The following is a 21,207-nucleotide window of genomic DNA, read 5'->3' on the forward strand; positions in this document are numbered from 1 at the left end:
AACCCATAAATTACATTTTCACTAGCGCCCACAAATAATGAAACCTAAAGACCTAACTTGGGTATCTTTATTACTGAAACGTTTCGTCTGCAAGGTAGGCTTCCTCAGTTAATTACCGAGTTGAATAATAATGGAGACAGCAGATAATTGGCGAGGTTAAGATGATGTGATCAGTCTATCAATCGTTAAAGGTGGGTATTGGGTATTCCCTCAACCTGGAGAATAGTTCAGCTCCATAGTCTGGAACAATGAAAATGGTATATAATGTGCATATCATTTTCGAATTTAAACCTGAGGAGCAACGCAGACTGTCTAGTGGCTCTTGTCATATTTATATTCAATGTATAAAAATTAAACATGTTTAAATGAGTAGCTCTCAACACTCGTAACTAACAGGATTTTATTACATGGCTAACTGACTACTACTACTACTGTTTAAACATAAGTCAAACCTGACTATTACTTCCACGGCAAGGAAATTAGATCTTCACTAACCCCCTCACTTGTGATTACTACTTATTCCGCTTATCTGGTTCTCTGTAAGTTTTCTTTCTCCTGTCTTATAATCAACTATAAAACTCCTGTTGACGAAATGTGTCACTGTGAAGATACACAGATGTTGCACAAGTGTCTTGTCAGTTAGTCGGTATTAAGTGCCTTTGATTCTATTATGACTGGACGCTGTTGATGAGGATGGGAAGGAGGGAATAGAGATTTGGGAAGTTGATGATCACATCTGCTTGGTAGTAAAACTTGTTCCTTTTGTGAGTCATCCAGAGGAAGGCTGAGAACGTTATCTACCATGAACTTCAGATGGACGTCGCTTTCGTGATTATGGCAATAAAGTATTTACACTTCATATATATTTTAGGAAATTAACAATATCCCTATTATTTTGTTTTCGATTAGTTAAAAAAATCCACAGATCCTATTCACATGTATCGCTCCATTTACTTCGCATTTTTGGATTGTTGACAGAGAGAAGGTGGAATTTATAGCTTAAATGAATCAGCCCAAAATAACCTATTTCTAAGATAAATTATATTAATTAAATTGCAAAATGTTAAAAAAACTCTCAGTTAATAATTTTATTTTATTGGTTTTATTGAGGACCTAAGACTACCAGGAAACGCATTGCTCTCATTCTTTCAGGTGATGCCATCAAACAAGACACTGGAGCACTCAATGCTGGAGACGTTCCAACGTGTTCTCAGAATAGACGGTCTACCATCTTCCCATAGTATAAGTCTACCTGTCTTCAAGCCAGATAAAATTGAGGAACTGTTTGATGATATCTCATATTTCAAGGGTAAGTTGGCACACTGCAGAATACGTCTTAGTGGCGAGGGTCTAGTTCTTCTGTTACTGCTAAAGCAAAAAAAAATAAGAAAAAAGATCTACCTCTTAGTGGTCCTGAAGATTATCATCCCCACAGCTTAGTCTCAGACCAGGTCTTGTACTTTTTAAAGGAAATATTACAGTATTAAGTTCGAATAGTAAGTACACATACAAGTAAAGGTATGGATTGCTTATTCTGAAAGCCAGTAGATATTTGTAAGATTTATCTATCATCAGATGGAAGAAAGATCAGAAATACCAGCAGGATCATAAAAAAAATAAGTGGTTTCCATTACACACTGAACAGACAGGAGAAAACTCTCTCCTATGAGAGTTGCTATCTACCAGCCTATTGTACATTTTTCAAATTGTTTTAAAATGCTAATCCCGTATTGACGCTAGCAATCATTCAGTACTGAAGGAAACACAACGAACGAGATGATGGAGCAACGAACGAGATGATGGAGCGTGTGATTCATCATTTAAGTTATGCTGAGAACTCCATATCTAATTGAAGAAGAGGTATCGGTAAAAACAAAAATATCTCCAGGTTTAATTAAAGATGCAAAGAGGAAAAAACACGAGGCTAAAGATTGTGGGAAAAAAATATAAAAATCGTAAGATAGGATAAAGGGGGAAGGAACAGAAATTAATAAGTGTGAGAAGAGAAAGTGAGTACCAGTTTGAGAATAACATTGCAACACAAGTCAAATCCGAACCAATATTGATACACAAACATATAAGAAGAAAAAAAAGCAGTAAAATAGTACGTAAATCTAAGGAGGAAAGAGAAGAGCTCAAGTGACACTACAAAGAACAAAAGATTTAACAAAGTGTTCTCGGTGGAACCAGAGAGTCGAAAATAAAGGATGCATCTGGTCCTGGGTACCGTACACATAAAAGGGGAAAAGGTGAAGAGACTTTTGAGAGAGATGGACATATCAAAGGCAAAGGAACTTGTTAAAGTGTCACTACTGATTCTATGAAGATATGCTGAACCACTGTCCAAACATGTTGCTAAAATTTACAATAGGTCACTGGTTATGGGGTAATTGCAAGAGACCAAGAATATAGGAATGTAACTCTGAAACCGAGAAGAGGTAAAAAGTGAGGAAAAATAAAAAATCAAGCCAGTAACTGTTTTGAAAATAGGTATCACATTTGCCATTTTCCACTTATCTGGCACCATGCCAGTTTGTAGTGATATGTTGAAAAGATTAGCCAAAGGTGTGCTAAGCTCCTCTTTACATTCCTTTAGAACCCTTGCATACAGTTCATCAGGGCCTGGGGATTTGTTAGGTTTTAATTTATCTATTTGCCTAAGGACCATGTCACTTGTGACCATGGTCCTTAGGCAAATAGATAAATTAAAACCTAACAAATCCCCAGGCCCTGATGAACTGTATGCAAGGGTTCTAAAGGAATGTAAAGAGGAGCTTAGCACACCTTTGGCTAATCTTTTCAACATATCACTACAAACTGGCATGGTGCCAGATAAGTGGAAAATGGCAAATGTGATACCTATTTTCAAAACAGGTGACAGGTCCTTAGCTTCGAACTATAGACCAATAAGCCTAACCTCCATAGTGGGAAAATTTATGGAATCAATAATTGCCGAGGCAGTTCGTAGCCACCTTGAAAAGCATAAATTAATCAACGAATCTCAGCATGGTTTTACAAAGGGGCGTTCCTGCCTTACGAATTTATTAACTTTTTTCACTAAGGTATTTGAGGAGGTAGATCATGGTAATGAATATGATATTGTGTATATGGACTTCAGTAAGGCTTTTGACAGGGTCCCACATCAGAGACTATTGAGGAAAATTAAAGCACATGGAATAGGAGGAGAAATTTTTTCCTGGATAGAGGCATGGTTGACAAATAGGCAGCAGAGAGTTTGCATAAATGGGGAGAAATCAGAGTGGGGAAGCGTCACGAGCGGTGTTCCACAGGGGTCAGTGTTGGGCCCCCTGCTGTTCACAATCTACATAAACGACATAGATGAGGGCATAAAGAGCGACATCGGCAAGTTTGCCGATGACACCAAAATAGGCCGTCGAATTCATTCTGACGAGGACATTCGAGCACTCCAGGAAGATTTGAATAGACTGATGCAGTGGTCGGAGAAGTGGCAGATGCAGTTTAATATAGACAAATGCAAAGTTCTAAATGTTGGACAGGACAATAACCATGCCACATATAAACTAAATAATGTAGATCTTAATATTACGGATTGCGAAAAAGATTTAGGAGTTCTGGTTAGCAGTAATCTGAAACCAAGACAACAGTGCATAAGTGTTCGCAATAAAGCTAATAGAATCCTTGGCTTCATATCAAGAAGCATAAATAATAGGAGTCCTCAGGTTGTTCTTCAACTCTATACATCCTTGGTTAGGCCTCATTTAGATTATGCTGCACAGTTTTGGTCACCGTATTACAGAATGGATATAAATTCTCTGGAAAATGTACAAAGGAGGATGACAAAGATGATCCCATGTATCAGAAACCTTCCCTATGAGGATAGACTAAGGGCCCTGAAACTGCACTCTCTAGAAAGACGTAGAATTAGGGGGGATATGATTGAGGTTTATAAGTGGAAGACAGGAATAAATAAAGGGGATGTAAATAGTGTGCTGAAAATATCTAGCCTAGACAGGACTCGCAGCAATGGTTTTAAGTTGGAAAAATTCAGATTCAGGAGGGATATAGGAAAGTACTGGTTTGGTAATAGAGTTGTGGATGAGTGGAACAAACTCCCAAGTACCGTTATAGAGGCCAGAACGTTGTGTAGCTTTAAAAATAGGTTGGATATTACCTAGCACCATGGCTTGTTGTAGTGTTTTAAAATCTCAGGTTAAAGTGTTGAAGAAGGAGATTCTACTTCTTCAGGAGGAAAATAGGAGGCTGAAGCTTCGCATAGATGAGTTTGGGAGTGAGTGTGAGATGGTGGTAGCTGGTGAGGAGGAAAAAGTTACCAGCAGTGATTTGGAGAGTGGCAGCCGCTTTAAGTGGCAAGTGGTTCACAATTCAGGAAGAAGGATGATAAGGAAGGTTAATAGAGAAGATGTGAAGGTAGGAAATCGATTCTCTGTTCTCCAGGACGAGTGTACTTCAGTGGTTAGTGAGATTAAAGGTACCACTGACTCCCCTGCTTATCAAGGTAAGAATATTCTGATTGTGGGAGATTCTCAGGTAAGATATATGGACCGTGCTTTTTGTAACAGAGATAGAAAGGTCAGACAGAGGGTGTGCCTCCCAGGAGCTGATATTGGTGACATAGTCAGCAGGTTGGATAATATTATGTCAGGCAATGGGAAGAAGCCCATTATCTGTTTTAGTGCTGGTGGAAATGACATCAGGAATGGCAGGAGACAGGAGCTGCTAGATAAGTATAGGTCAGCCATAGATGTAGTCAAGTCTAAGAGAGGGATCCCAATCATTTGTAGCATCTTGCCTAGAACGGAAGTAGGCAATGAATGGATGTCCAGGGCAATTGGTATAAATTGCTGGCTAGACAGGTACTGCAAGGAACATGTAATCCCGTTCATTGATAACGGACATATTCTATGGCAAGCATGATATGTATGCAAGGGATGGGGTTCATCTCTCTGGGGGCTGGAGTGGTTGCATTAGCCAATGCGATTGAAAGGGTCATTGATGACCTGTTTAGGACTTTAAACTGATAGATTATAGAGGTATGGGTATCTGTGGGAAACAATCAGGCTGCAGTACTAGGGTTGAAAACAGCAGATATAACCAGGATACCTCAGGGATATGTTTAAAAGACAATATTCAAAATAAAGTTGCTAGTAAAGGCAAAGCAACTGATCAACAAACAAAGAGAGATAGTAGAGGGCAACGAGTGACTAGCTCCCTTAAGGTTTACTATACAAATAGTAGGAGTCTAAGAAATAAGATAGATGAGCTAAGATTACTTGCAAGTGCAGGTAATATAGATATTATTGCTATAACAGAGACCTGGTTCAACTTGAAAGATAGAGAAATGCCTTCTGAATGCAACATACAGGGTTATAAACTATTCCACACTGATAGGGTCAACAGGAAGGGTGGTGGAGTGGCGATGTATGTCAGAGATAATTTAAATTGTTGTGTTAGACAAGATATAAGATTAGAAACATCGGACACAGAATCTGTTTGGCTACAGTTTCTCGAGGGTCGTGAAAAGTTAATTTTGGGTGTGATTTATAGGCCCCCAAACCTTGATAGGGAGTGCAGTAAGCTGCTATGGGACGAAATTCATAAGGCATCTAGATATGAAAATGTTGTGTTAATGGGAGATTTTAACTTTAGACAAATTGATTGGAACAATGTGACAGGAAATCTTGAGTCTAGTGACTTTCTTGATACGGTTCAGGATTGCTTTTTAAAACAGTTTGTGACAGAACCAACTAGAGGAAACAATCTGCTTGACTTGGTTCTTGCCAACAAAGAATCACTAATTAATAATCTTGAGGTTAATGATGAGCTTGGGGAAAGTGATCACAAATCACTTAGTTTCAATATATCATGGAATTACCCAGATAACTGCAAAAAATCTGTCCCAGACTTTCGCTTGGCCGATTTCATGGGACTGAAAAATTACCCGGGTGGGCTAAATTGGGATGATTTGACTATGGGTCAGGTAGGTGGTCCTGGTTGCCAATATGACATTTTTCAGACCATAGTTCTAGCTGCCCAGAGTAGGGAAATTAGATCTAACAAAAATGATCTAAAATGGATGAACAACAGATTAAAACATCTCACTGGTCAAAAGAGAGGCATATATAGGCGTATTAAAAGAGGGGATGGGCAGTTAAGAAATCAATATATTCAATTAAGAGATAAAAAAAAAAAAAAAGGAATAAGAAAAGCTCAAAGGGATTATAAGGCTAAAGTTACAAGGGATTCGAAGACTAACCCAAAAGGGTTCTTTCAGGTATACAGAAGTAAGATTAGGGACAAGACAGGCCCACTTAAGAGTAACTCAGGTCAGATCACTGACAGTGATAAGGATATGTGTGAAATTTTCAATTCCTACTTCCTCTCAGCTTTTACTCAGGAAGATACTAGCGAAATTCCAGAAATAATAGATTATGTAGAACAGGATGATAATAAACTATGCACGATTGCGGTAACTAGTGATATGGTTCTCAGACAAATAGAGAAATAAAAACCTAACAAATCCCCAGGCTCTGATGAGTTGTTTGCAAGGGTTTTAAAGGAATGTAAAGAGGAACTTAGCATACCTTTGGCTAATCTTTTCAACATATCACTACAAACTGGCATAGTGCCTGATAAGTGGAAAATGGCAAATGTAATACCTATTTACAAGGCAGGTGACAGGTCCTTAGCTTCGAACTATAGACCAATAAGCCTTACCTCCATAGTGGGAAAATTTATGGAATCAATAATTGCCGAAGCAATTCGTGGCCATCTTGAAAGGCATAAATTGATAAATGAATCTCACACGGTTTTACAAAGGAGCGTTCTTGTCTTTCGAATTTACTAACTTTTTCACTAAGGTATTTAAGGAGGTAGATCATTGTTTTGAATATGATATTGTAGATATGGACTTCAGTAAGGCCTTCGATAGATTTCCGCATCAGAGGCTATTGAGGAAACTTAAGGCACACGGAATAGGAGGAGATTTTTTTTCCTGGGTAGAGGCATGGTTCGCAAATAGGAAGCAGAGAGTTTGCATAAATGGCAAAAAATCAGAACTGAGGCACGTCACAAGCGGTGTTCCACAGGGGTCAATGTTGGGACACTTGTTGTTCACAATTTACATAAACGACTTACATGAGGGAATAAATAGCGACATAAGCAAATTTGCTGATGACACCAAAATAGGCCATCCAATTCATTCTAATGAGGACATTAGAGCACTCCAGGATGATTTGAATAGACTGATGCAGTGGTCGGAGAAGTGTAAGATGCAGTTTAATACAAACAAATGCAAAGTTATAAATTTTGGACAGGAAAATAACCATGCCACATATAAACTAAATAATGTAGATCTTAATATTACTGATTGCGAAAAGGATTTAGGAGTTCTGGTTAGCAGTAATCTGAAACCAAGACAACAGTGCATTAGTGTTCGCAATAAAGCTAACAGAATCCTTGGCTTCATAGCAAGAAGTATAAATAATAGAAGTCCTCAGATTGTTCTTCAACTCTATATATCTTTGGTTAGGCCTCATTTAGATTATGCTGCACAGTTTTGTCACTGTATTACAGAATGGATATAAATGCCCTGAAGAACGTACAAAGGAGGATGACAGAGTTCATCCCATGTATCAAAAATCTTCTCTATGAGGATAGACTGAGGGCCCTGAATCTGCACTCTCTAGAAAGGCGTAGAATTAGGGGTGATATGACCGAGGTGTATAAATGGAAATGTATCCCTGTTTGCAGATGAAGTAAAATACTGTTGTGAATAAAATTAATGAGGAAAAAGAAAGAATACAAGTGAACCTCGACAAAGTGCAGGATTGATCAGACAAGTGACTTCTGGAAGTCAACTCCGGAAAACGCAAGGTTAGCAAACTGGGGAACGGGAAAAAGCATCGGGAAATGAGTAAAAACTCGGGGAACAGAACTTTCTTACCTCAGTCAATGAGAAAGGTCAGGAGTTGGGTATAATGCCGAGCACTTCAGCTGATTATCCTCTGCATTGACTGTTATGTAGGGCATTATCCTCTGCATTGACTGTTATGTATGGCATTATCCTCTGCATTGACTGTTATATAGGGCATTATCCTCTGCATTGACCGTTATGTAGGGCATTATCCTCTGCATTGACTGTTATATAGGGCATTATCCTCTGCATTGACCGTTATGTAGGGCATTATCCTCTGCATTGACTGTTATGTATGGCATTATCCTCTGCATTGACTGTTATGTATGGCATTATCCTCTGCATTGACCGTTATGTAGGGCATTATCCTCTGCATTGACCGTTATGTAGGGCATTATCCTCTGCATTGACCGTTATGTAGGGCATTATCCTCTGCATTGACCGTTATGTATGGCATTATCCTCTGCACTGACTGTTATGTATGGCATTATCCTCTGCATTGACTGTTATGTAGGGCATTATCCTCTGCACTGACTGTAATGTATGGCATTATCCTCTGCAGTGACTGTTATGTATGGCATTATCCTCTGCATTGACTGTTATGTAGGGCATTATCCTCTGCACTGACTGTAATGTATGGCATTATCCTCTGCAGTGACTGTTATGTATGGCATTATCCTCTGCATTGACTGTTATGTATGGCATTATCCTCTGCACTGACTGTTATGTATGGCATTATCCTCTGCATTGACTGTTATGTATGGCATTATCCTCTGCACTGACTGTTATGTATGGCATTATCCTCTGCACTGACTGTAATCACACACACACACACACACACACACACAAACTACCTGAGGTATGAAAGACGGCAAATGTAGTCCCTATTTTTAAAAAACGGAGACAGAAAAGAGGCACTAAACTATAGACCTGTGTCACTGACGTGTATAGTATGCAAAGTTATGGAGAAGATTATCAGGAGGAGAGTGGTGGAGCACCTGGAACGGAACAAGAGTATAAACGCCAACCAGCATGGATTCATGGAAGGAAAATCCTGTGTCACAAACCTTCTGGAGTTTTATGATAAAGTAACAGAAGTAAGACACGAGAGAGAGGGGTGGGTTGATTGCATCTTCTTGGACTGCAAGAAGGCCTTTGACACAGTTCCTCACAAGAGATTAGTGCAGAAGCTAGAGGATCAGGCTCATATAACAGGAAGGGCACTGCAATGGATCAGAGAATACCTGACAGGGAGGCAACAACGAGTCATGGTACGTAATGATGTATCACAGTGGGCACCTGTGACGAGCGGGGTCCCACAGGGGTCGGTCCTAGGACCAGTGCTATTTTTGGTATATGTGAACGACATGATGGAAGGGTTAGACTCAGAAGTGTCCCTGTTCGCAGACGATGTGAAGTTAATGAGGAGAATTAAATCAGATGAGGACCGGGCAGGACTTCAAAGAGACCTGGACAGACTGGACACCTGGTCCAGCAACTGGCTTCTCGAATTTAATCCCGCCAAATGCAAAGTCATGAAGATAGGGGAAGGGCACAGAAGACCGCAGACAGAGTATAGGCTAGGTGGCCAAAGACTGCAAACCTCGCTCAAGGAGAAAGATCTTGGAGTGAGTATAACACCGAGCATGTCTCCGGAAGCACACATCAACCAGGTAACTGCTGCAGCATATGGGCGCCTGGCAAACCTGAGAACAGCGTTCCGATACCTTAATAAGGAATCGTTCAAGACACTGTACACCGTGTACGTCAGGCCCATACTGGAGTATGCAGCACCTGTTTGGAACCCGCACTTGATAAAGCACGTCAAGAAACTAGAGAAAGTGCAAAGGTTTGCGACAAGGTTAGTTCCAGAGCTAAGGGGAATGTCTTATGAAGAAAGGTTAAGGGAAATCGGCCTGACGACACTAGAGGACAGGAGGGTCAGGGGAGACATGATAACGACATATAAAATACTGCGCGGAATAGACAAGGTGGACAAAGACAGGATGTTCCAGGGAGGGGACACAGAAACAAGAGGTCACAATTGGAAGTTGAAGACACAGATGAGTCAGAGAGATATTAGGAAGTATTTCTTCAGTCATAGAGTTGTCAGGCAGTGGAATAGCCTAGAAAGTGATGTAGTGGAGGCAGGAACCATACATAGTTTTAAGACGAGGTTTGATAAAGCTCATGGAGCGGGGAGAGAGAGGACCCAGTAGCAACCGGTGAAGAGGCGGGGCCAGGAGCTAAGACTCGACCCCTGCAACCACAAATAGGTGAGTACAAATAGGTGAGTACACACACACACACACACACACACACACACACACACACACACACACACACACACACACACACACACACACACACACACACACACACACACACACACACACACACACACACACACACACACAACCCATCCTTCTACCTTCCCCATCTTACCCATCCTTCTACCTTCCCCATCTTACCCATCCTTCTTCCTTCCCCATCTTACCCCTCCTTCTACCTTCCCCATCTTACCCATCCTTCTACCTTCCCCATCTTACCCATCCTTCTACCTTCCCCATCTTACCCATCCTTCTACCTTCCCCATCTTACCCATCCTTCTACCTTCCCCATCTTACCCATCCTTCTACCTTCCCCATCTTACCCATCCTTCTTCCTTCCCCATCTTACCCATCCTTCTTCCTTCCCCATCTTACCCATCCTTCTACCTTCCCCATCTTACCCATCCTTCTTGAAGACACCCTTCCCCATCGAGAAGTTATGAAATTATTAATGGAGCTAAAACTACTGAAAGAAGTTAGGTAAATGGACACAGATGCAACTAATGTGACATTTTATTATTGCAACGTTTCGGTCTCCAGGAGCTTTGGCAAGCTGGCTTGACAAAGTTCCTGGAGAGCGATACGTTGTCAAAATAGTGTCACATTAGTTGCCTCTGTGTACATTTACCTAACAGTTTGTCAGTCATTCTACCATTATTAACCTCGAAAATTAAATCAGTGATCGAATATGGAAATTAGATCTAACAAAAATGATCCCAAATGGATGAACAATACACTAAAACATCTCATTGGCCAAAAGAGAGGCATACATAGGCGTATCAAAAGAGGGGATTGGCGGTTAAGAAATCAATATTTTCAATTAAAGAGAGAAATAAAAAAAAAGGATAAGAAAAGCAAAAAGGGATTATGAGGCTAAGGTCGCAAGGGCTTCGAAGACTAACCCAAAAGGGTTCTTTCAGGTATACAGAAGTAAGATTAGGGACAAGATAGGCCCACTTAAGAGTAACTCTGGTCAGATCACTGACAGTGATAAGGATGTGTGAATTTTTCAATTCTTACTTCCTCTCAGTTTTCACTTAGGAAGATACTAGCGAAATTCCAGAAATAATAAATTATGTAGAACAGGACGATAATAAACTATGCACGATTGCGATAACTAGTGACATGGTCCTCAGACAAATAGAGAAATTAAAACCTAACAAATCCCCAGGTCCTGATGAATTGTTTGCAAGGGTGTTAAAGGAATGCAAAGAGGAACTTAGCATACATTTGGCTAATCTTTTCAACATATCACTACAAACTAGCATAGTGCCTGACAAGTGGAAAATGGCGAATGTAATACCTATTTACAAGGCAGGTGACAGGTCCTTTGCTTGAAACAATAGACCAATAAACCTTACCTCCATAATGACAAAATTTATGGAATCAACAATTGTAGAGGCAATTCGTAGCCATCTTGAAAGACATAAATTGATAAATACGTACAGAGGAGGATGACAAAGTTGATCCCATGTATCAGAAATCTTCCCTATGAGGATAGACTGAGGGCCCTGAATCTGCACTCTCTAGAAAGGCGTAGAATTAGGGGGGATATGATTGAGGTGTATAAATGGAAAACAGGAATAAATAAAGGGGATGTAAATAGCGTGCTGAAAATATCCAGCCAAGACAGGACTCGCAGCAATGGTTTCAAGTTGGAAAAGTTCAGATTCAGGAAGGACATAGGAAAGCACTGGTTTGGTAATAGAGTTGTGGATGAGTGGAACAAACTCCCGAGTACCGTCATAGAAGCTAAGACCTTGTGTAGTTTTAAAAATAGGTTGGATAAATACATGAGTGGGTGTGGGTGGGTGTGAGTTGGACCTGACTAGCTTGTGCTACCAGGTCTGGTGCCGTGCTCCTTCCTTAAGTGGAAGTGACCTGACTAGGTGGTCATTGTTCTAGGCTGGGGGTGGCATGGACCTGCTTCGCATGGGTCAGTAGGCCTGTTGCAGTGTTCCTTCTTTCTTATGTTCTTATGACAAAACCTCCTTTACCCCCTCACCTCCAACCTTTCCTAGGTCGACCTCTACCTCGCCTTCCCTCCACTACAGATTTATACCTTGCTAATAGTTAACTATCGCACCTTGCTAATAGGTAATTATCGCAATAATTGACTATAATTACACTAAAAGGTTAACACTGCGTTTAAAGTTACCATTGCTGAGGGATATGTTACCGCCTATTTTGCACAAAACAGAATTAACATTATATTCATAAGACTCCCCAGATCCCAGAGAATTTATACAGTTCTGATCAATGACAGATTATCAGGTTTGATCTGATAAAGAGAATGGTAGCTACAATTCCTTGTATCAATAGCCCAATAAAAGCATCAAAACACCGAAAGGAATATATCGAGGCATCAATATTTCTCTTAATAATGATAATAAAATTAGTTTTATACTACTACTACTAACAATAATAATAGTGATGATAATTAATCTATTAATAATAATAATAATAATAATAATAATAATAATAATAATAATAATAATAATAATAATAATAATAATAATAAAATAACAACAACAACAACAACAACAACAACAACAACAATAATAATAATAATAATAATAATAATAATAATAATAATAATAATAATAATAATAATTTTTGTTCCTTGCAAGTAAGTGTTATTTTCCAAGTTCTTTTATTGCAAAACAGTAGAAAATGCCCATTATTCCTTTTAAACTTTGCATTTGCGGCTTACAGGGTGAATTTTTGACAAAGAAAATGGCTACATTTCAATATTTTTTACTAGTTTTGGGTGAAAAAAATAATATAATAAATAAAATTTACATAAATAAAAAAATACACAAATTTTATTTTAAGCTTTCTGAAATATATTTACAAAGTTAGAAATAGATTTGCATCGACACCATGCCCAGCCTAGAATAAATAACAAAAAGGCACAATACCGTGACTGGAACGATACACAAATAACCCGCACATAAAAGACAGAAGCTTACGACGACGTTTCGGTCCGACTTGGACCATTGACAAAGTCGTGACTTTGTCAATGGTCCAAGTCGGACCGAAACGTCGTCGTAAGCTTCTGTCTTTTATGTGCGGGTTATTTGTGTACCCAGCCTAGAAGGTTGATCGACACCATACCCAGCCCTTCTAGGGCAGGGTATGGTGCCTGAGCCCGAGCTTTCAGCTCACAAGACTGTCATTCCCAGAGAGTCCTAGCTTGTGGCTAGGCCTGGGGACAGTTGGTCCCAAAGACGAGGAGGTACTTGTACCTCCTCCCATGGGAGACTTAGGTCTCAGACACTCCCAAGACAGGGAGCCAAGGCCGGACCACCACTTGGAAAAGGCCCGGGCCGGGAGAATGAAGGCGAATCTTTAATAATAAATAATAAATAGATTTGCGAGCAACAACAAATCATTTTCCCGTTTACATCCCCAAATGAAGTCTCCTATCATGTTTACAAGATCCCTGATATCTGTATTCAAAGTCCATTATAAATCTTAGTGGAAGCTCTCCTCTTGCTCTTCTGAATATGCTGCCATATTCTTCTTGAAATTGTCAAGATGAGCATCAAGGATATGGACCATAAGATTCACTGAATGAGCCAAGGGAAGACATGGTTACTTGTTTCCATTGTGCAGAAGTACAGCTTTTAGGCTTCTGGAGGAGCTGTCATCTAAATTGCATGCAATTCCAATTGCATCCAACAGGCTAGATACATCATTCCTGTAGCACAACCTGTCTTCATTAGTGAAGAAGGTTGAGAAATGTTGGTGACACTTTCTATGGCTTGTCACTTGAACACTTTCATCCACCAAGTCTCACTCCTTGAGGCTTGAAATCAAAAGCCTTGCATTTGACTTTGTCAAACCAAGATCTCTGATAAGGTTATTGAGGTCAGTTTAGTTTGGGTAGTAAGGATTCCTCCCAACAACTGCATCTGTGAGATCATAGTCTTGGTCACTGTGCTCATCATTTTCTGATTTGCTGGTTTCTTCTTCTGACGGTTGACTTCTTTCTGGAGGTGTAGGTACAGGAAGATCAGCACTGTGTGGTACTTATATATATATATATATATATATATATATATATATATATATATATATATATATATATATATATATATATATATATATATATATATATATATATATATATATATATATATATATATATACAGCTTATATATATATATATATATATATATATATATATATATATATATATATATATATATATATATATATATATATATATATATATATATATATATATATATATATATATATATATATATATATGCAATAAGATCACAGTAAACAGGTGATTTCGGAATATGCAAAACAACCACTCTGAAAAAATAGAGAAATTCCAAGCGCTTTCGTGACTACTCACATTATCAAGGAACTATGATAGTTCCTTGATAATGTGAGTAGTCACGAAAGCGCTTGGAATTTCTCTATTTTTTCAGAGTGGTTGTTTTGCATATATATATATATATATATATATATATATATATATATATATATATATATATATATATATATATATATATATATATATATATATATATATATATATATATATATATATATATATATATATATATATATATATATATATATATATATATATATATATATATATATATATATATATATATATATATATATATATATATATATATATATAATATATATATATATATATATATATATATATATATATATATATATATATATATATATATATATATATATATATATATATATATATATATATATATATACATATATATATATACATATATATATATATATATATATATATATATATATATATATATATATATATATATATATATATATATATATATATATATATTACATTCCATGACGAAGTCGCCTTACGATCTTTTTCAGTACATTATATTATTTATTGAGCTAATAGGCTGAGCACATCTGCTGAAACTAATTAAATTTTGAATGAGGCAGCAATTATATAGGTGAAAACAAATTTCCGTGACTATTATGCATGCTTGACTCAGTCTTTTAGCCTAAAATATTGACTGGTTGCTTAATTAGGATTATTTTTTTTTCGGCTACACGAAGGACATATATCCAGATTACCACTTGCTCACCACCAGTCAAGAATATTTAATTCAATACAAAGGGATTAATGTAAGCTATCAGCGTGAATGTATAGAGATATACATATATGCCTCTCGGTTAATTTATCCTGTATTATGCTGTAATGTTCTAGCGTTTCCATCTGCTCTCCAGTTGTTTTTTTCTATAATAAACTATTATATAAATTATGCATTTATGTAGTGTACACCAAGCTTGTAGTGTACACCAAGCTTGTAGTGTACACCAAGCTTGTAGTGTACACCAAGCTTGTAGTGTACACCAAGCTTGTAGTGTACACCAAGCTTGTAGTGTACACCAAGCTTGTAGTGTACACCAAGCTTGTAGTGTACACCAAGCTTGTAGTGTACACCAAGCTTGTAGTGTACACCAAGCTTGTAGTGTACACCAAAGCTTGTAGTGCACACCAAGCTTGTAGTGTACACCAAGCTTGTAGTGTACACCAAGCTTGTAGTGTACACCAAGCTTGTAGTGTACACCAAGCTTGTAGTGTACACCAAGCTTGTAGTGTACACCAAGCTTGTAGTGTACACCAAGCTTGTAGTGTACACCAAGCTTGTAGTGCACACCAAGCTTGTAGTGTACACCAAGCTTGTAGTGTACACCAAGCTTGTAGTGTGCATCAAGCTTCTAGTGTACACCAAGCTTGTAGTGTACACCAAGCTTGTAGTGTACACCAAGCTTGTAGTGTACACCAAGCTTGTAGTGTACACCAAGCTTGTAGTGTACACCAAGCTTGTAGTGTACACCAAGCTTGTAGTGTACACCAAGCTTGTAGTGTACATCAAGCTTCTAGTGTACACCAAGCTTGCAGTGTACACCAAGCTTGTAGTGTACACCAAGCTTGTAGTGTACACCAAGCTTGTAGTGTACACCAAGCTTGTAGTGTACACCAAGCTTGTAGTGTACATCAAGCTTCTAGTGTACACCAAGTTTGTAGTGTACACCAAGCTTGTAGTGTACACCAAGCTTGTAGTGTACACCAAGCTTCTAGTGCACACCAAGCTTGTAGTGTACACCAAGCTTCTAGTGCACACCAAGCTTCTAGTGTACACCAAGCTTCTAGTGTACACCAAGCTTCTAGTGTACACCAAGCTTGTAGTGTACACCAAACTTCTAGTGTACACCAAGCTTGTAGTGTACACCGAGCTTCTAGTGCACACCAAGCTTGTAGTTTACACCAAGCTTGTAGTGTACACCAAGCTTCTAGTGTACACCAAGCTTCTAGTGTACACCAAGCTTCTAGTGCACACCAAGCTTGTAGTGTACACCAAGCTTCTAGTGCACACCAAGCTTGTAGTTTACACCAAGCTTGTAGTGTACACCAAGCTTCTAGTGTACACCAAGCTTCTAGTGTACACCAAGCTTCTAGTGTACACCAAGCTTGTAGTGTACACCAAGCTTCTAGTGTACACCAAGCTTCTAGTGTACACCAAGCTTCTAGTGTACACCAAGCTTCTAGTGTACACCAAGCTTGTAGTGTATAACGGTAACCAGTTACTTCGTATTTTAGATTCCTCTTTTTTTTTTTTTTTGTTTTTTTGGTAGGTTACCTGGAGGTTATTCCGGGGATCAACGCCCCCGCGGCCCGGTCCATGACCAGGCCTCCCGATGGATCAGGGCCTGATCAACTAGGCTGTTACTGCTGGCCGCACGCAGTCCAACGTACGAGCCACAGCCCGGCTGATCCGGCACTGACTTTAGGTATCTGTCCAGCTCTCTCTTGAAGGCAGCCAGGGGTTTATTGGCAATTCCCCTAATGCTTGATGGGAGGCTGTTGAACAGTTTTGGGCCCCGGACACTTATGGTGTTTTCCCTTAGTGTACCAATGGCGCCCCTACTTTTTATTGGGGCATTTTGCATCGCCTGCCCAGTCTTTTACTTTCGTAGGGAGTGATTTCTGTGTGCAGATTTGGGACCATTCCTTCCAAGATTTTCCAAGTGTAGATTATGATATATCTCTCCCTCCTGCGTTCCAACGAGTACAAGTCAAGTGCTTCCAAGCGTTCCCAGTAGTTAAGGTGCTTGACAGAACTTATACGTGCAGTAAAGGATCTCTGTACACTCTCTAGATCTGCGATTTCACCTGCTTTGAATGGAGATGTTAATGTACAGCAGTATTCCAGCCTAGAGAGAACAAGTGATTTGAAAAGGATCATCATGGGCTTGGCATCTCTCGTTTTGAAAGTTCTCATTATCCATCCTATCATTTTCTTTGCACGTGCGATCGTGGCACTGTTGTGATCCTTGAAAGTGAGATCCTCAGACATTACTACTCCCAGGTCCCTTACATTATTTTTCCGCTCTATTGTATGGCCGGAGTCAGTAGTATACTCTGTTCTAGTTATTATCTCCTCCAGTTTTCCATAACGGAGTAGTTGGAATTTGTCCTCATTGAACATCATATTGTTTACCGTTGCCCACTGGAAAACTTTGTTTATATCTTCTTGGAGGTTAACCGCGTCCTCAGCAGATGACAGCCTCATGCAGATTCAAATTCAAATTCAAATTCAAAGTTTATTCTCTATAAGGATTACAATGCTGAGTTTACAGAATTTGGTTATTGTGTGGTTTACATGTAGTAAAATAATGATTACAGAGTGTACCACTAGAACACCTAGCATGGCTAGGCATTTCGGGCAGACTTAGTTTAATTCTTAATTTTAAAATATTACAAATTATGAGGTAAGTTGGTATTATGGCTAAGTGACTAAATACTAGTTTGTGAGTTTAGCAATGTGAATGCTTTTGTTTTGGCACAGTACATAGTTTCAGTATTGGAGTATCACAGGATTCATTATTTTAAGATTGAGATTAATATTTCTGTTTATGGTCAAATGGGTGAGTGAGTGTAAGTGTGAACCACCAGGTGGTATTCGTGTAGTTAGTTGATGGGGTGTATCAGGGAGATAAGATGTTTTCTAATGGTAGTTTTGAAGGTGATGAATGTGTCTGCAGTTCTAGAGTTCTCAGGTAGGGTGTTCCAGATTTTAGGGCCTTTGACATACATTGAATTTTTGTAAAGGTTTAGTCGGACACGGGGAATGTCATAGAGATGTTTGTGTCTGGTGTTATGCCTGTGGGTTCTGTCACAACTATCAAGAAAGCGTTTTAGGTCAAGGTTGATATTGGAGTTTAAGGTCCTGTAGATGTAGATTGCACAGTAGTAAGTGTGGATGTACTGAACAGGGAGTAAGTTTAGATCTATGAAGAGTGGGGGGGGGGGTGTTGCCAGGGATGGGATTTAGTGATTATTCTTACTGCAGCTTTTTGTTGGGTTATTATTGGCTTTAGGTGTGTTGCTGCAGTTGATCCCCAAGCACAAATAGCATAGGTGAGGTATGGATAAATAAGTGAGTGGTATAGTGTGAGAAGGGCATTTTGCGGCACGTAGTATCGTATCTTGGAGAGGATCCCAACCGTTTTGGATACTTTTTTGGTTATGTGTTGGATATGGGTGCTGAAATTCAGGTTGTTGTCAAGGTATAGGCCTAGGAATTTGCCCTCATTATGTCTGGTAATTAGAGTGTTGTCGATCTTAATGTTAATTTGTGCATCTCCTGCTCTGCTACCAAACATAATATAGTAGGTTTTGTCAGTGTTAAGCGTAAGTTTATTGGCTGTCATCCAAGTCGATATTTTGATCAGCTCCTCGTTAACAATGGTGTTGAGGGTGGCAAGATTAGGGTGAGAGATGACATAAGTCGTGTCGTCAGCAAAGAGAATGGGTTTCAGGTGTTGGGATACGTTTGGAAGATCATTGATGTATATGAGGAAGAGCAGGGGACCAAGGACACTTCCCTGCGGAACTCCAGTATCAAGTGGCCGTGTTGTTGATGCTGTGTCTTTAATGGTGACATACTGATACCTATTAGTAAGGTAAGATTTGAAATAAGCAAGCGCATGGCCTCTTATACCGTAATGGTCAAGTTTGTGGAGTAGGATGTCGTGGTCTACTGTGTCAAAAGCTTTTCTTAGGTCAATAAAAATTCCTAGTGGATATTCCTTATTTTCCAATGCTGTGTAAAGCAGATCTAGCATTTTTATGATTGCATCATTAGTGCTTTTATTTTTCCTGAATCCAAATTGGCAGGGGTTGAGTATGTTTTGTGCCGTTATAAATGAATATAGTCTCCTGTGCACGAGTTTCTCAAAGATTTTGGATAGCAATGGTAAGTTTGATATTGGCCTATAGTTGTTTAAGTCTGTAGGGTCACCACCTTTATGTATTGGTGTAACCCTTGCCATCTTGAGTAGTTTCGGGAAGGTGCTAGTTTCTAGTGACTTGTTAAAAAGTAATGAAATAGCATGCGAAAGGACATGGGCCGCTCGCTTGTACAGTAATGGTGGGACATGAGACAGATTCCCTGAGTTATTTTTAAGTGACTTTATAATCTCGGTGACTTCCGTGGGCTCAGTTGGTGCAAGATAGAAGGAATTTGGGAAATTCCCATCTAGGTAGTCCCCGGCATGGGCATTGGTATGTGGGATTTTATTGGCGAGATTAGATCCTATGGTTGAGAAGAAGTCGTTTATCTTGTTAGCTGTGTCAGTGGGATGTAGTGGTGTTTCATTAGGTTTAGTTAGGACAATATTCTTGTTTTTTTTCAGTTTGTGGGTCCCTAGAATCTGAGAGAGTGTTTTCCAGGTCTTTTTTATATCTCCTCTAGTGTCTGTGAATCTACTGGAGTAGTATAGTTGTTTGGCTTTCTTTATTACTTTGGTGAGAACTGATGAATAGTGTTTAAGAATATCTTTGTGTATTAAGCCCTGTCTATATTGCTTTTCATATTGGTGTTTCTTGTCAATGGATTTCAGAATGGTGCTGGTTAGCCATGGGCAACCAAGCCGTTTGTTTGTGATCTGTTTCGTTTTTATAGGACAATGTTTGTTGTATAGTCTAAGTAATTTGTTAAGAAAAATGTCTGTCCAGTCATCAATACCATTGGCCTTGGAGAATTCTGTAGGCCAGTCAACAGTCTCTAGGTCAGCTGTGAACTTCCTTATTGAGGCCTCGTCATGGAGTCTAAATGAGACTTTGTTGTATTCAAGTGGTGGTTTACTAATGTTTGTCAGGAGGAAGGTAGGGTAGTGGTCTGTAGTGCTATCTGTGATTATCCCTGATTTAAGGGGGGCTAGTATATTGGTCCATATGTGGTCTATTATGGTTGCACTTGTCTCAGTGAGCCTGGTTGGTTTAGTTATTGTTGGTATGAGAAGTGTGTTGTTCATATTGTTGATGAAATCAGTTACAGGCTGATCATCTAGTAAGCCAAGGTTGATGTTGAAGTCTCCAGCTAAGAGAAGGTGGTGCTTATTCATTTGTCTGTTTGTTATTAGTGACTTTAATTTCTCACTGAAATTTGGGATGTTTGTGTGAGGTATCCGGTAAATGGCACCGATTGTTATAGGTGTCTTAAGGTTTTTTACAGTAAAATTAGCAAAAATGTATTCCCCATATTCATCACTAAAGCAAGTGGTGCTAATACAAGATAATTGGTTAGAGTAATAGATTGCAATACCACCCCCAACTTGGTTTGGTCTGCAGTTGTGAATTGCTGTGTATCCTGGTAGAGGGTAGATATCTATTGTGTCCTGCTTAAGCCAGGTCTCAGTAAGAATAATGCAGGAGAAGGGTGTCTTTAGTGATTCAAGGAGTGCCAGGAGGTCATCATAGTGTTTGCTTAAGGACCTGATGTTGTAGTTAAGTACTGATAGACTTTTAGCATTGTTTAGGATAGTGCTGGCTTGTGATGCTGTGTAATAAAGGCAGTTACTTTCCAATAGGTTTTGATTGGGTGTCAGATTATGGAGGTTTAGATCAGGGTCAACGTGATC

General features: G+C 39.0%; 2 protein-coding genes across 2 annotated transcripts in view; one reads left to right on the forward strand and one right to left on the reverse strand.

Moving 5' to 3' along the window:
* The window catches only part of LOC128701482 (inactive hydroxysteroid dehydrogenase-like protein 1), a 375,829-nt gene that overhangs the window by 205,767 nt on the left and 148,855 nt on the right, over positions 1 to 21,207 (reverse strand). The window lies entirely within an intron of this gene.
* LOC128701496 (uncharacterized) overlaps positions 1 to 21,207 on the forward strand; it is a 186,708-nt gene that overhangs the window by 107,661 nt on the left and 57,840 nt on the right. The window contains exons 11-12 of the mRNA XM_070101522.1: positions 1,153 to 1,309; positions 15,788 to 16,858. Coding sequence (XP_069957623.1) covers positions 1,153 to 1,309; positions 15,788 to 16,858 — 1,228 coding nt within the window. The remainder of the gene's footprint in view (positions 1 to 1,152; positions 1,310 to 15,787; positions 16,859 to 21,207) is intronic.

This window comes from Cherax quadricarinatus, chromosome 78 (genome assembly GCF_038502225.1).
Source record: "Cherax quadricarinatus isolate ZL_2023a chromosome 78, ASM3850222v1, whole genome shotgun sequence".
Classification (NCBI taxonomy): Eukaryota; Metazoa; Arthropoda; class Malacostraca; order Decapoda; family Parastacidae; genus Cherax; species Cherax quadricarinatus.